Raw genomic sequence first — 12,021 nt, 5'->3', positions numbered from 1 at the left:
TGTATTTTCAGTGCTAAAACATGTGGAAACAATTAAAGACTTGACACCAATCAAAAACCGCAACAACAAACATTTAATCAATATGTAAAAAACAGGTTGAAGTATGAAATGATTTTAAAACATCATAATGCAGAAATAATTTTCAACTTTGACAAACAAGACAAATATAGTAACTGTAGAAACAAAATAACATGTAAAAACAGAATTATTGATACACAGCATGAATTTCTAATGATAACTGTCTGTTTGGATGTTATTTAATCATTAGATTCAATATTTTCAGGAAATCCAATCAAAACACACTGATAATTATCCTCTGTCACATTCAACTCACCCTAAACAGCAAGATGCCAGACTTGTTAGTATGGAGAAACAGAGCAAAAGAAAGCAAACAAGGCTGTTTCCTGCTAAAAAAGAAAGGAAAAAGTAATTTGGGGAAAAACACTCAGGAAAATAATCAAATGATCATTGAACTATTTCCCTAAAATAGTAGAGAACTCAAATAAATAAACAAAACTGGAAACTTGGGAGACAACATATTTCATGGGTTTTCATGGGTTGCTAAAATAAAGCGGTCATTTCTTCAAGCTTTTGCTCAACCCCAGCGCTCTGGTCACCATCCTGCGAGCCACCTCTGTGTCCGTGCGGGGCCTTTCCTTCACCGGCTGAACGAACTCTAAGGGGACACAACATCATCATACTTGATAGTAATATACTCATTTTAATCACGCTCATTATACAGATCAGTGTCATGATGTTTGTATCTATTAATTTAAAAATACATACACGTTCAAAAAAAGCACAAGTGACATCTTTTATGATGAGCTTTTTATTTATTAAAATTCATACAGGTTTTTTTTTGTACCATGAAATGTCAGTCTGAAGCAACTCATTTAAAAAAAGAAAATTCCAAAAAATTGCAGTTCTTTTGAACTTTCTATTCATCAGAAAATCCTGAAAAAAAAAATGTATCATGGTTTTCCCAAAATTATTATGCTGTATTCAACATTGATAATAATCGGAAATGTTTCTTGAGCTGCAATTCGTCATATTAACCTGAATTCTGAAGGATCATGTGACACTGAAGACTGGAGAAATGATGCTGAAAATTCAGCTTTGACATCGCGGAATAAATTACATTTTAACATACTGTATCTTAAAATAGAAAAGAAAAATGAAAATTAGAAAATAGAAAATGAAAAAATGAAAAAATGAAAAAATGAAAAATGAAAACAGTAATATTTCAAACATTACTGTTGATTTGTATTTTTGATTAAATAAATACTTGGTCTTGGTGAGCATAAGAGACTTTCAAAACAATTTAACAAATCATACCGACCCCAAAATTTTGAACAATTTTGTGTTTCACCACTTAAAATTAAAATTTCTTGAAAAAGGTACAAAGATTTTATTTGATTTTTTCTTGATCATGGACACACTAATGTCTTCTAATATAAAAATCACCATATTTCTGAAAGCCGTTGATTCAGTGGCTTAGCTTTCATACCTGCTCGTCTGGCTGCTTTCCACTTCGCTTTCTGGCTCCCCTCTTGCAGCACGCGGGTTTTCAGTATCGGATGCTTAAGAGAGAGTGCCTGTGTGGCTGAAAAGAACCAAAAATGTGTCACTCAAACATAACAATATAAAGGATGATGATTCTTGACACATGAATGGAAAAAATACTGCCGAATGAAACAATACCTGCCGACTGACTTGAAAATATACCGAGAGCATGAGTGTTATCCACCCACTTGATCTTCATCCCTCCTTCACTGGAAACAGAAGAAGACCAGTGTCACATTTATGGATTTGTATTATTATTATTTCTCTCACATTATAAGGTTGACATATCACCTATAATCAGCAAAGGCATCAAGAAGGTCGTCCGTTTTAAAAAAGGCAGGGAAGTTGTAGATCTCAATGACGTGGCCGAACTCCTCTGGATCAAGCCAGATGTTTGTATAGGCGGGGAAATCATTGCAGGTGTTCAGTATGGTGATGTCCTCGTATTTGAGTTTGGCTTTGATCTGACCAAGACAGAATGAATGACAGAATGTGTGAAAACAAACAGAATAGGAGATGCATTGGGTCTTTATGCAAATAACAAACCTCAAAGGGCCTGTTTACACCTGGTCACATCATGCGTTGTTACTGATCGGATAGTTAAAATGGTTCCATTTTCACTTGGCCACATAAATGGGTCTCCGCAAAACGAATATAAATCCAATCTTCAATTCCCACGCTAAATGCAAATTTAACAGAGTTCACGTCAACGTAAGAAACAGATATGAGCTGGTTTCAGACCGCAATGAGAGAAATCTGCATCATATCTGTTTGCAATGCGTGTAGTGTTGTCATAACTGGCTAATGGGATCTCTCTATCTCTCTCACATGATTAAATATAGATTTTTTTTTTTTATTACTATTTTGGGAAAAGTAATGTTTACATACAGTACCGGTCAAAAGTTTGTTCAAATGGTTTTGTATTTTATGCTCATTAAGCCTGCATTTATTTGATAAAAAAATACAGAAAAAACTAATATTGTGAAATATTATTAAAATTTAAAATAATGGTTTTCTATTTGAATATACTTTAAAATATAATTTATGTGATGCAAAACTGAATTATCATCAGCCAGTCTTCAGTGACACATGATCCTTCAGAAATCATTCTAATATGCTGATTTATTATCAATGTTGGAAACAGTTGTGCTGCTTTATGTTTTTTATATAACCTGTGAATCTTTTTTCAGGATTATTTGATGAATTAAAGAAGAACAGAATTTGTTTAAAATATAAATCTTTTCTAACAATATACACTACCGTTCAAAAGTTTGGGGTCAATCATTATTTTATTTTATTTTTTGTTTGAAAGAAATGTATACTTTTCTTCAGCAAGGATGTGTTAAATTGATAAAAACTGATAATAAAGATTTATATTGTAAGAAAAGATTTCTATTTTGAACTTTTTAACTTGTTTACACTTGTCCAGTTTGAAGTGGTTTGATGGATATACGGTAGGGCCGATTTACACCTGATCGCATTAACATTAGAATGGGGCTAACAAATTCATGCAAGTACGCACATGTTGTGAATTAGGTGGACATTTTTCATGAGAATTTGTGCATTTAAATATGAATAATCCAAGCAAGTATTAGTGTACTGTTGTATATCTGCCTAGCAGGGCAGATATCTTTGTTCCATTATTGAGGTCTGTTCAGAATGCTCGCTCTGGGTTGTTTTGGTTATGTCTGGATTTCTGTTTTTCCAAGCTATGTTCAGTAAAGCCTGATGTGAGTCTGCATAGTCATCTCGTCTTGTGTTCTGCTTCATGCATCATATGACAGACATCACATGTACGAGACCCATTAAGTTACAATACCTCAGAGAGCAAACTTTCATCAAAGTGCTGTAGCTGGAGTGTCGCATCAGTGGGAAGGCCCGTGTTTTTGGCACAATATTCATCTGCTTGGTCATCTAATGTTAAAGACGCTAAGAAAGACACAGTCTGGTCCCAGGCTGGAGGCCACGGGGAAGGCCCGGACCTTGAAAGCTGCACAAACTGCTGATCGGCCAGTGATTGGTCAGTGCTGTCCACCTCTGTCTCCTGACTGGATGCAAGAGCTTCCTTAGCAACGCCAGAGCTAGAATCCTCAGATGATTCCTCCAGATTCACCTTATGTCTCCTAGCGACTGGAACATAAATAGCCTTTTCTGGCCGTCTGGCTCTTCTTCTGTTGCATTCGTCCTCCATTTCCCTGCCCCGACCGCGTGCTCGTTCATGGAAACTGCTCTCCGTATATCTAAGATCCTCTTCCGGCAATCTGTCGGACGCACCACAATGATGAGACACCAAATCTCTGCGAGCACGTCACATGACATTAGGTCAGCTGGCATTGGCAGCTTTACCTGAGGTCGGAATAGCACACTACGACTCTGCGGGCGCAGCCCTCACCCACAGAGAAGGTGCTGAGGTCGGGGAGATTGCCAGTGGTTTGGTGAATCAGGAAGCGAAGTCGGCTCGGGATTGGCGGGAAGAGTAGAACGCTACAATTGGGAAACATTAAAAGACAGCAATATGGCAGATGTCTGTCTACCTATCTATCTAGATCAGGGGTGCCCAACCCTGCTCCTGCCGATCGACTGTCCTGCACAGTTCATCTCCAACCCTAATCAAACACATCTGCCTTTAATTTTCAAGTGATCCTGAAGACCTTAATTGGTTGCTTCAGGTGTGTTTGATTAGGGTTGGAGATGAACTGTGCAGGACAGTCGATCGGCAGGAGCAGGATTGGGCACCCCTGATCTAGATAAAGACAGACAGATAGGTAAGATAGATAGATATACAAAGTACTCTAATCATTACACCGATGATAAAATGTGTAGCCCATTAACATACAACGCTATGTAGAAAGTCAATCATCTTAAACAGCCACACAAACTAAGACTGATGGGAAAAAAAGGGAGACATGCACCAACATAAATTAGAAGGCTTATTAAAATACTCATGACCACCCTTACAAGAATTAATAACATTTTATTTTAGTAACATGTTGTAGTTACTTTTCATAGAAAGAACTAGCTTGTACACTGGCCTAAAAGCATGCTAATGAGGAGCCATTAATGGTCTTATCTGTTAACAAATGCCACAATTACAAGAATTATTAATAATAATAATAATAATAATTATAATTAATAATAGGGCAAGTACACATCTAGAGCTTTAAAGTATGGACCTTCATGAATTATGGACCAAGCTAGCTAGTAAATCAAGCTAGTTAATTTATGTGCAAAATGAGTTCTGTTCTAAAGACGATTGATATTAAGAAAAACCTGGCTTTCTGACATACAAAAATTCAATAGAAGTTCAATAGAAGAAAATGTTAAGTTTGAAGTAAAAGTAAAAGAAAAACCTGTAGTAATCAACTTGTGCACGTGTGGGATATAGGCAAGCTATCGCAATAATACAATCTCACAAGGGAAAATGTCCCAGGACCCTGCTAAAACGACCAGCTTTCCTAATAATGTTGGTGAATATCATTCCCTTCTTCAGATGTGTGATGAAGTTACCTTTTCAGCTCATTTTTCTGCTGGAATGCGTCCAGCTCCTCACGGACTGTATGGATAAACGCAATCTCTTGTTTGGGGAGGAAACAGCCACTGACGCAAGGAAGAGCCAGGGTGCTGGAGGACGATCTCTATCCGCAGAGACCAGATGCTTTCAGTCCGGATTTCATTACACTTAAGAAAAAAGAAACATATTAAAGAGCGGATCAGTAACGTACAAGTCAAACATCATGTCACGGTATACGCTTGTGTTCGTTAAGTCAAACTAAAGAGATAATGAATAAGTTACACCTACAACTGTACAAACCAAACCTAAAATTAAGGCACTTTAAACGTTATTTTATTGCTGCTGGCTCAAGTATACGTCAAATATAAAAAAAACTAAGTGTATTAGGGAAAGAGAATGATATAAAACATCTGCTCGTGAATCTAACCTAACTCATTTAAACATTAGCAACTAACGTTAGCTTAGCACACCAATCTCATTCAGTGACATTATACACGTTTCAAGACGATACTGACTAATAACAAATAAAAGTATGCCACCCTTTAAGACCTTTAAACACTATTAAATCCCAGTTAAAAACGACATCTCAGGACAGCCGCAAAAGTAACACCACTGAATTGACTGACACACCTCTGACGTCATTACGATGTTCGGTGTGAAGGCTAATCGTCCCCTCTAGCGGTCAGGGGTGCAAACACAATGAGTTACTTTTTAAGTTACTATGAAATCAATTCTTTTTTTAATGAAATATTGCAGTATTATTTTAGATGATTTATTAAGTTCATGCGCCCTCGTAATCTTTAAAGAAAATAATATCTTCCCTGATGACGTGTTTACTGGCGTGAGGGCGGGGCAACCTTTCACTCACATGACATCACAGCAATAGCAAATCACAACCTTCCAATCAATTCTCCATGGACAAAATCAAGTCCCGCTTAAGACTTTTCATGTTTTTAATTTTATTTTTAATTTCAATTTTATTTTTTAATTTAGAACATTATATAAACAAAGAAGAATCTAGTCACGGTAAAGAACAAATAAACAAGAAAAAAAAGGTACAAAACAGGGGTATATAACTAATCAGAATAGATCACATATCAAAGGAAGAGATTAAAAGACTTACATATTTCAGTTGTTTTTAAAGCCGCCTTGTTACATGAAATTTAGATAATTCAGCAGTTTTTTTCCCCCAACATTATAATTGCAAAGCAATAAAAAAAATAATTTGAAGAAAACAATGTGGAATAAAGTTCCAGACAGAGGTTGGATTTTTGAGAAAGTGTTTGACCCAATTAATTTTAAGAGTATTATTAAATGTACAGAAATCTAACATCGAGACCACAATTCACATAAGTATGTAAAACAACAGATTTCTTGATATATTTCCCATATGAAATTAAAAAAAATTGTCAATATTTATGATAACGTTATCAAACATAGTTACTGAGCAGCGTATGACATGGCATTCTTTAATTGAGAGTAGTTCACATTTATACATTTAAAAATATACGGATACATGACACGTCACAATAGAGAAGCCTTACGTTACGCTAACTAACATCTGAATATAAAATAAATACAACTAAAAAGAAATATTTGCAGACAATGGAATTTGTTCAAGAAAACACTTTATTGTACGATACACAGTTTAAATAAGTGTCAAAAGATTTTCAAAAAAGACTATGATACAACACTGATAAAAAGATTTACGCAAGAAACGGTTAGAGCTGACAGCAATCTGAAATACAAGCTGGATATGCAATATTAAATGCAAACCATGCCTTTTAAGGATTTTATGGTATTGGTATTTGTGTTTAATAAGGATTATATTGCAGACCCAAATAAAAGTACAGTAGTTCATTGGTAAATATAGTAAAATGTAGTGTTACAAAAGAAAACTATTTTTTTCATAGAGGGGAATGGAACAATGTTATAAAGTAACTAAACTGATTATTACTTAAAATAATTAAATACAACAAATTGTAAATATCAGTCTCAAATTTTCATGTACACATAACCAAAGTTTCTTCATGAATGTATTGACAGTTTTAACAAGCACTTATTTGATCAGACTTCTGAAACATTTTTTTTTACTGTGAGAATGCAAAGTCATAAACGATCCTAATAATCAAGATGCAACTGTATTAAGACAGAACATTGTGCACTTAAATCTATACTTCCCATTCAAGACAAGTATATACAGAAAACAAGAGACAGGAACATAATTCAGAGAAATCAAATGCAGCAATAAAAAAAAAAAAAAGACATGGCACAACAGATTTAAAATAACTCAGATTAAGTAACACATTGGAAAGCTGCTAACTGAGGGAAAGCTGAAATGGAGAGTTTAAGATACATTATACAAGCAGTCTCTCCCTCTGTCAAAAAAAAAAAATGAATCAATGGTCAGAAAATAAAGGTATACTATCTACATTTAAAGCAATAGGGTTGTGATATCAAGAGATGGAGAAGCAGGTTCTGAGTCCAGCAGGCCAATAATCACGTTCCAAACATGATCCTGCAAGAAGAAATATAACATTGCATTATTTCAAGATTAACCAATGCATTTCCCCCCAAAAATGGGATATCATATAGCAGAGTCCAAAAAGAAAAAATCTTAGTTCAGGTCAAAAAAGGACTTACCTTTGGTGTGTTTTATCTTGAACCAATACTTCTATCCTCAAAAATAGTGATCTCCACCTTTAAAAACTCAAGTTGAGGAAATACAGTGCTGTAAAACTCTTTTTCCTGCGATACAGGCATGGAAGTTGACTGATCACCTACAAGAAAATCTACGAAACATTCAGTTTTAGCAGCCAAAGACGTATGACTAAACTAAGGTTTTCCATGTCAAATACGATTTGTATCAAACTTGAGCATGGGGGGAAAAAAGCTTCGAGCAAGACATCTTCATCTGATGTACGCTACTGTTCAAAGGTTTGGGGTCAGTAAGATTATTCTGAAGTGTCTCATGCTCACCATTTCATTTGATCAAAAATACAATAAAAACAGGAAAATTGTGAAATATTATTAATGTTTAAAATAACCGTTTTCTCTTAAAATATTTTTTTCAGTAGCCATCGTCACATGATCCTTCAGAAATCATTCTAATATGCTGATTTGCTGCTCAAGACACATTTTTTATTAGCAATGTTGAAAACAGTTCATATTTTGGTGGAAACTGTGCTAATTCTTATCAAGATTCCTTGATAAATAGAAAGCTCAATAGAACAGTGTTTATTTGAAATAGAAATCTTTTGCAACATTATAAAAGTCTTTGCAGTCACTTTTGATTTAAACTAATGCAGCCTAGCTAAATAAAAGTATTAATTTCTTACTGACCCCAAAATTTGAATGGTAGAGCATGTTCCTAAATTGTAAACGTCACCAGAATTCAATGACAATCCCACCAGGGGACAGAAAGACCTGCATGATGCTTCGATGTAGGAAAGGATACAACCCTGAGTCCCCTCTCTATGGGGTCAGTCAGGAGAAGCCCAAGGGGAGCAAAGATCTTCTCATTCTGCTCCTGGATGTACTTGGCAATCTTTTTCAGCACCTGAACGAATTAACATGTTGTTGATCGACAATGACATATCGACAAAGTCATATTGATGATATCTACAGCCTACAACTCTATCAACTGACTTTCTCATAGTGGGTCTCCATGCAGAGGAAGATTGTGTACGCAGTGAGGCAGGCCAGACAGCCCTCCAGATATGACCTGCCGCCCAGCTTCTCCGCCTCGGCATAGAGATTATTCAGGGTCTGCATGGTCTCCTCAAACTGCTGCTTGTCAATCTGAGACGACAAAACAGTTATCAGCATTCACACTCTGTGAGAGGTGTGAACTAGAAGTACAATCACAGCAGAACATTCAAATCTGCATTGAGAGAGCAGTTGTCATGTATACTTAGGGAACAGTCTTTTCAACCACACCGTCTCATTATTTCTGTCTTACAATAACTCATATTAACACAGAAGTACTGGGATAAAAGTTTAAAGTTTGGATATAAACACTGATGTCTACGGTAGTGATCAAAATAGAGTAATTCACCTTTTGAAAGCAACTTGATGCTTCAAATAAAGATCAATTACATAGTTACACCAGTAGGTGGCAACAAGTGACTTAAAAACTTATTTGTCAGCAGCTATGTTTCCATCCATCCATTTTTTTTATGTACATTGGATATCGCGTAATATTAAATAATAATAAAAACGCTGGAGGGAAAGGGCAAGATACGCAATGGAGGTGGATACATTTTTTATCCGATAAGACGACAAGCTCATAAACTATGATGCAAACCTAATTACCGAATAAATCCCTCGATGTACAACCACAACAACAACAAAAATTCACATGACTTTGCCTCAGCAGTGGATGTGATTGGATAACTGGACTAATTTCATTGCACAGCATGTCGATTTGGTCTTTTAAAATCATGTAGACGGTCTACATTAGTATTACACTACCCATCGGCAAACCTCAAAAACAACTAATTTGAAGATTGGAGATGGCGGATTACAGCTGTCAGAATCAATCTGCCAATGCTTTGGATGTATTTGATATCATGATCTGTAAATACAGATTAATGGTAAATGGTTCCTTGTGTTTGCTATGGATCTCTACACACCCTGCTCTCCAGCTCTGCCGGGAACTTGGTCTGAAACTTGCAGATAGTGCCGGAAGTGTAGTCTCTCTGAACGAAAACCTTGGAGGCGACGGCTGCTTGCCGCAGGTCCTGCAAGCTGTGCGTCTGGAGAGAAAACAAGAGAGTGGGTATTGTCAAAGACACACAATTTTGGCAGCCAAAGCTGAAAACTAAACTTACGTTTTCCATGTCAAAAGAATATGATTTCTATTTTATTTGTAAATATAGGTAAACTTTTTTTCACCCTAGCAAGACATCTTTATCTTTAACATACACTACTAACGTTACCATTTAAAAGTTTTTGAAATAAGTCTCTTATGCTCATCAAGCCTGCGTTTATTTGATCAAAAATACAGTAAAACAATAGTATTGTTTAGTATTATTACAATTTCAGTTTTCTATTTGAATATATTGAAAAATGTCATTTATTCCTGTGATGACAAAGCTGAACTTTTTAGCATCATTACTCCAGTGGCACATGATCCTTCAGAAATCATTCTAATTTGATGATTTGGTGCTAAAAATAACATTTATTATTATTATCAAATTAATGAGCAATTAAAAACAGGAACTCATATCCATATACACAGAAACCACACAGAAACCACACACACACAACGCCCTTATAGCACCATCTTCAAAATATGTACAAATAACACGACTGAAATCTGATGACAACACGAAGCTCGCTAGAAACATGACACCTGGTTTTATATGTATACGTGTATAGTGACCGTGAAACTGAGGATTTGTATTTTACTAAAGTTAATGATCGACGTATAATTATCTTTGACGACCACTAGAGAAGCACTAACGTATCAAATAATGACGGTTTACAAAGACACGTATGTATTATCCGATTAGTAGGATAATAAAACATTTATTATAACGTGTTATTTCAGACGTTAATCCTTGTTAGTGGACAAGAGGAAATTGTAATAAAATGTTGTTTTTATTCACATACCTCCGCCATGGTAGCTGCTGCTGCTGCTCCTCTTCCTGTTACTCAACCTCCTGTCCTCCTCAAAATACAGTCCGGTAGGAACCTTTTGCTTTATTCATCAGTTCTGCTTCTGCTGCCACAACAATTCCAAACTAATATGGAGTTCCCCAAAAGTTTTTTTTTCCCCAATAAAAATATTATTAGCTCGTGTACCAAAAGTAACGCATTTTTGTTTAAATAACACGTCTGAACGTTTGAAATTCAAAATAAATGCCATCACCAGCCCACCGCCATTTTATATGAAATGTTTTCATTCAAATTGGTCCACATAAAGGCGCCTAGGAAACATTTGTGATTGAAATAAAATTGTAAACAAACAGAACGATATAGAATATAGAACACCTTACTTAGCTTTTATTCTATAATTTCTAAGACTGAAGTGATTTCTGACAGTATTGTTAAAAATAAGTATAGCTAAATACATAGCCTGACCGTGAACCAACCTAGGATACAAGTTTAAATAGTAATTGTTAAACCCAACAGAAGTAATTTCTCTGTGGTAAATAAAATTTAATGTAAGGGATAATAAGAGAAGATAAATAGGCAATCTGACTATTGAAAATAAAAAGAAAAGGACATGTGTAACAGTTACAGAAATTAAGTGGCAGAAGCATGTGGCAGAAAAACAAACTCATAATTTGTCTATAATGTAGGCCTAAGCTATAATCCTCCTTTAAAAGTTTAGTTTTGCATGCAATTTCAGTGTAAAACAGATGTTATCTCATCTAATGTTGTATTTGTTTGCCAGCATTAGGACACGTCCAAACATTTCGGAGAGGAGGACATTGTGTTCCTAAATAAGAAAAGGAAACAGCCCAGTCCAGCTTACTAAAAGTGAACTGATGTTAATTCACGATAACACTCACTTACAGTGAGGAAAATAAGTATTTGAACACCCTGCTATTTTGCAAGTTCTCCCACTTGGAAATCATGGAGGGGTCTGAAATTGTCATCGTAGGTGCATGTCCACTGTGAGAGACATAATCTAAAAAAAAAATCCAGAAATCACAATGTATGATTTTTTAACTATTTATTTGTATGATACAGCTGCAAATAAGTATTTGAACACCTGTCTATCAGCTAGAATTCTGACCCTCAAAGACCTGTTAGTCTGCCTTCCACCTCCACTCCATTTATTATCCTAAATTAGATGCACCTGTTTGAGGTCGTTAGCTGCATAAAGACACCTGTCCACCCCATACAATCAGTAAGAATCCAACTACTAACATGGCCAAGACCAAAGAGCTGTCCAAAGACACTAGAGACAAAATTGTACACCTCCACAAGGCTGG

At 35.6% G+C, this 12,021-nt stretch overlaps 2 protein-coding genes across 4 annotated transcripts; both read right to left on the bottom strand.

Annotated features, from left to right (window-relative positions):
- Positions 1 to 50: 50 nt before the first annotated feature.
- r3hcc1 (R3H domain and coiled-coil containing 1) lies at positions 51 to 5,714 on the bottom strand. 3 transcript variants are annotated; one of them, XM_084104851.1, is made up of 8 exons: positions 5,530 to 5,714; positions 5,071 to 5,241; positions 3,910 to 4,047; positions 3,383 to 3,824; positions 1,855 to 2,027; positions 1,702 to 1,772; positions 1,508 to 1,603; positions 51 to 676 (listed from the first exon to the last, which is right to left on the bottom strand). In XM_084104851.1, the coding sequence occupies exons 4-8, from the start codon at positions 3,752 to 3,754 to the stop codon at positions 576 to 578; spliced, it is 813 nt and encodes a 270-aa protein (XP_083960977.1). In that variant the 5' UTR covers positions 3,755 to 3,824; positions 3,910 to 4,047; positions 5,071 to 5,241; positions 5,530 to 5,714; the 3' UTR covers positions 51 to 575. The 3 variants fall into 3 exon arrangements, with proteins under 3 accessions (XP_083960977.1, XP_083960976.1, XP_083960978.1); XM_084104850.1 differs by having other exon boundaries at positions 5,624 to 5,714; XM_084104852.1 differs by having other exon boundaries at positions 5,614 to 5,711.
- A 971-nt stretch (positions 5,715 to 6,685) lies between these two features.
- On the bottom strand, positions 6,686 to 10,970 carry golga7 (golgin A7). The gene is made up of 6 exons (XM_084104854.1): positions 10,691 to 10,970; positions 9,709 to 9,831; positions 8,723 to 8,875; positions 8,532 to 8,633; positions 7,718 to 7,774; positions 6,686 to 7,592 (listed from the first exon to the last, which is right to left on the bottom strand). Exons 1-5 carry the CDS (start codon positions 10,697 to 10,699, stop codon positions 7,730 to 7,732), a joined length of 432 nt encoding a protein of 143 aa, XP_083960980.1. The 5' UTR covers positions 10,700 to 10,970; the 3' UTR covers positions 6,686 to 7,592; positions 7,718 to 7,729.
- Positions 10,971 to 12,021: the final 1,051 nt, after the last annotated feature.

Source organism: Abramis brama (assembly GCF_963993115.1).
Source record: "Abramis brama genome assembly, chromosome: 25".
Classification (NCBI taxonomy): Eukaryota; Metazoa; Chordata; class Actinopteri; order Cypriniformes; family Leuciscidae; genus Abramis; species Abramis brama.
This window is presented reverse-complemented; position numbering and strand designations above follow the sequence as displayed.

Coding starts and splice junctions, on each gene's coding strand:
- r3hcc1 (XM_084104851.1), bottom strand. CDS start 3,754: ATGGAGGACGAATGCAACAGAAGAAGAGCCAGACGGCCAGAAAAGGCT. Junction 1,773..1,854: donor GATGCCTTTGCTGATTATAG/GTGATATGTCAA, acceptor TTCTGTTTCCAG/TGAAGGAGGGATGAAGATCA. Junction 677..1,507: donor GAAAGCAGCCAGACGAGCAG/GTATGAAAGCTA, acceptor GTGTCCCCTTAG/AGTTCGTTCAGCCGGTGAAG.
- golga7 (XM_084104854.1), bottom strand. Junction 8,634..8,722: donor TGGAGACCCACTATGAGAAA/GTCAGTTGATAG, acceptor TAATTCGTTCAG/GTGCTGAAAAAGATTGCCAA. Junction 7,775..8,531: donor TAGAGAGGGGACTCAGGGTT/GTATCCTTTCCT, acceptor GAGTTTTTAAAG/GTGGAGATCACTATTTTTGA.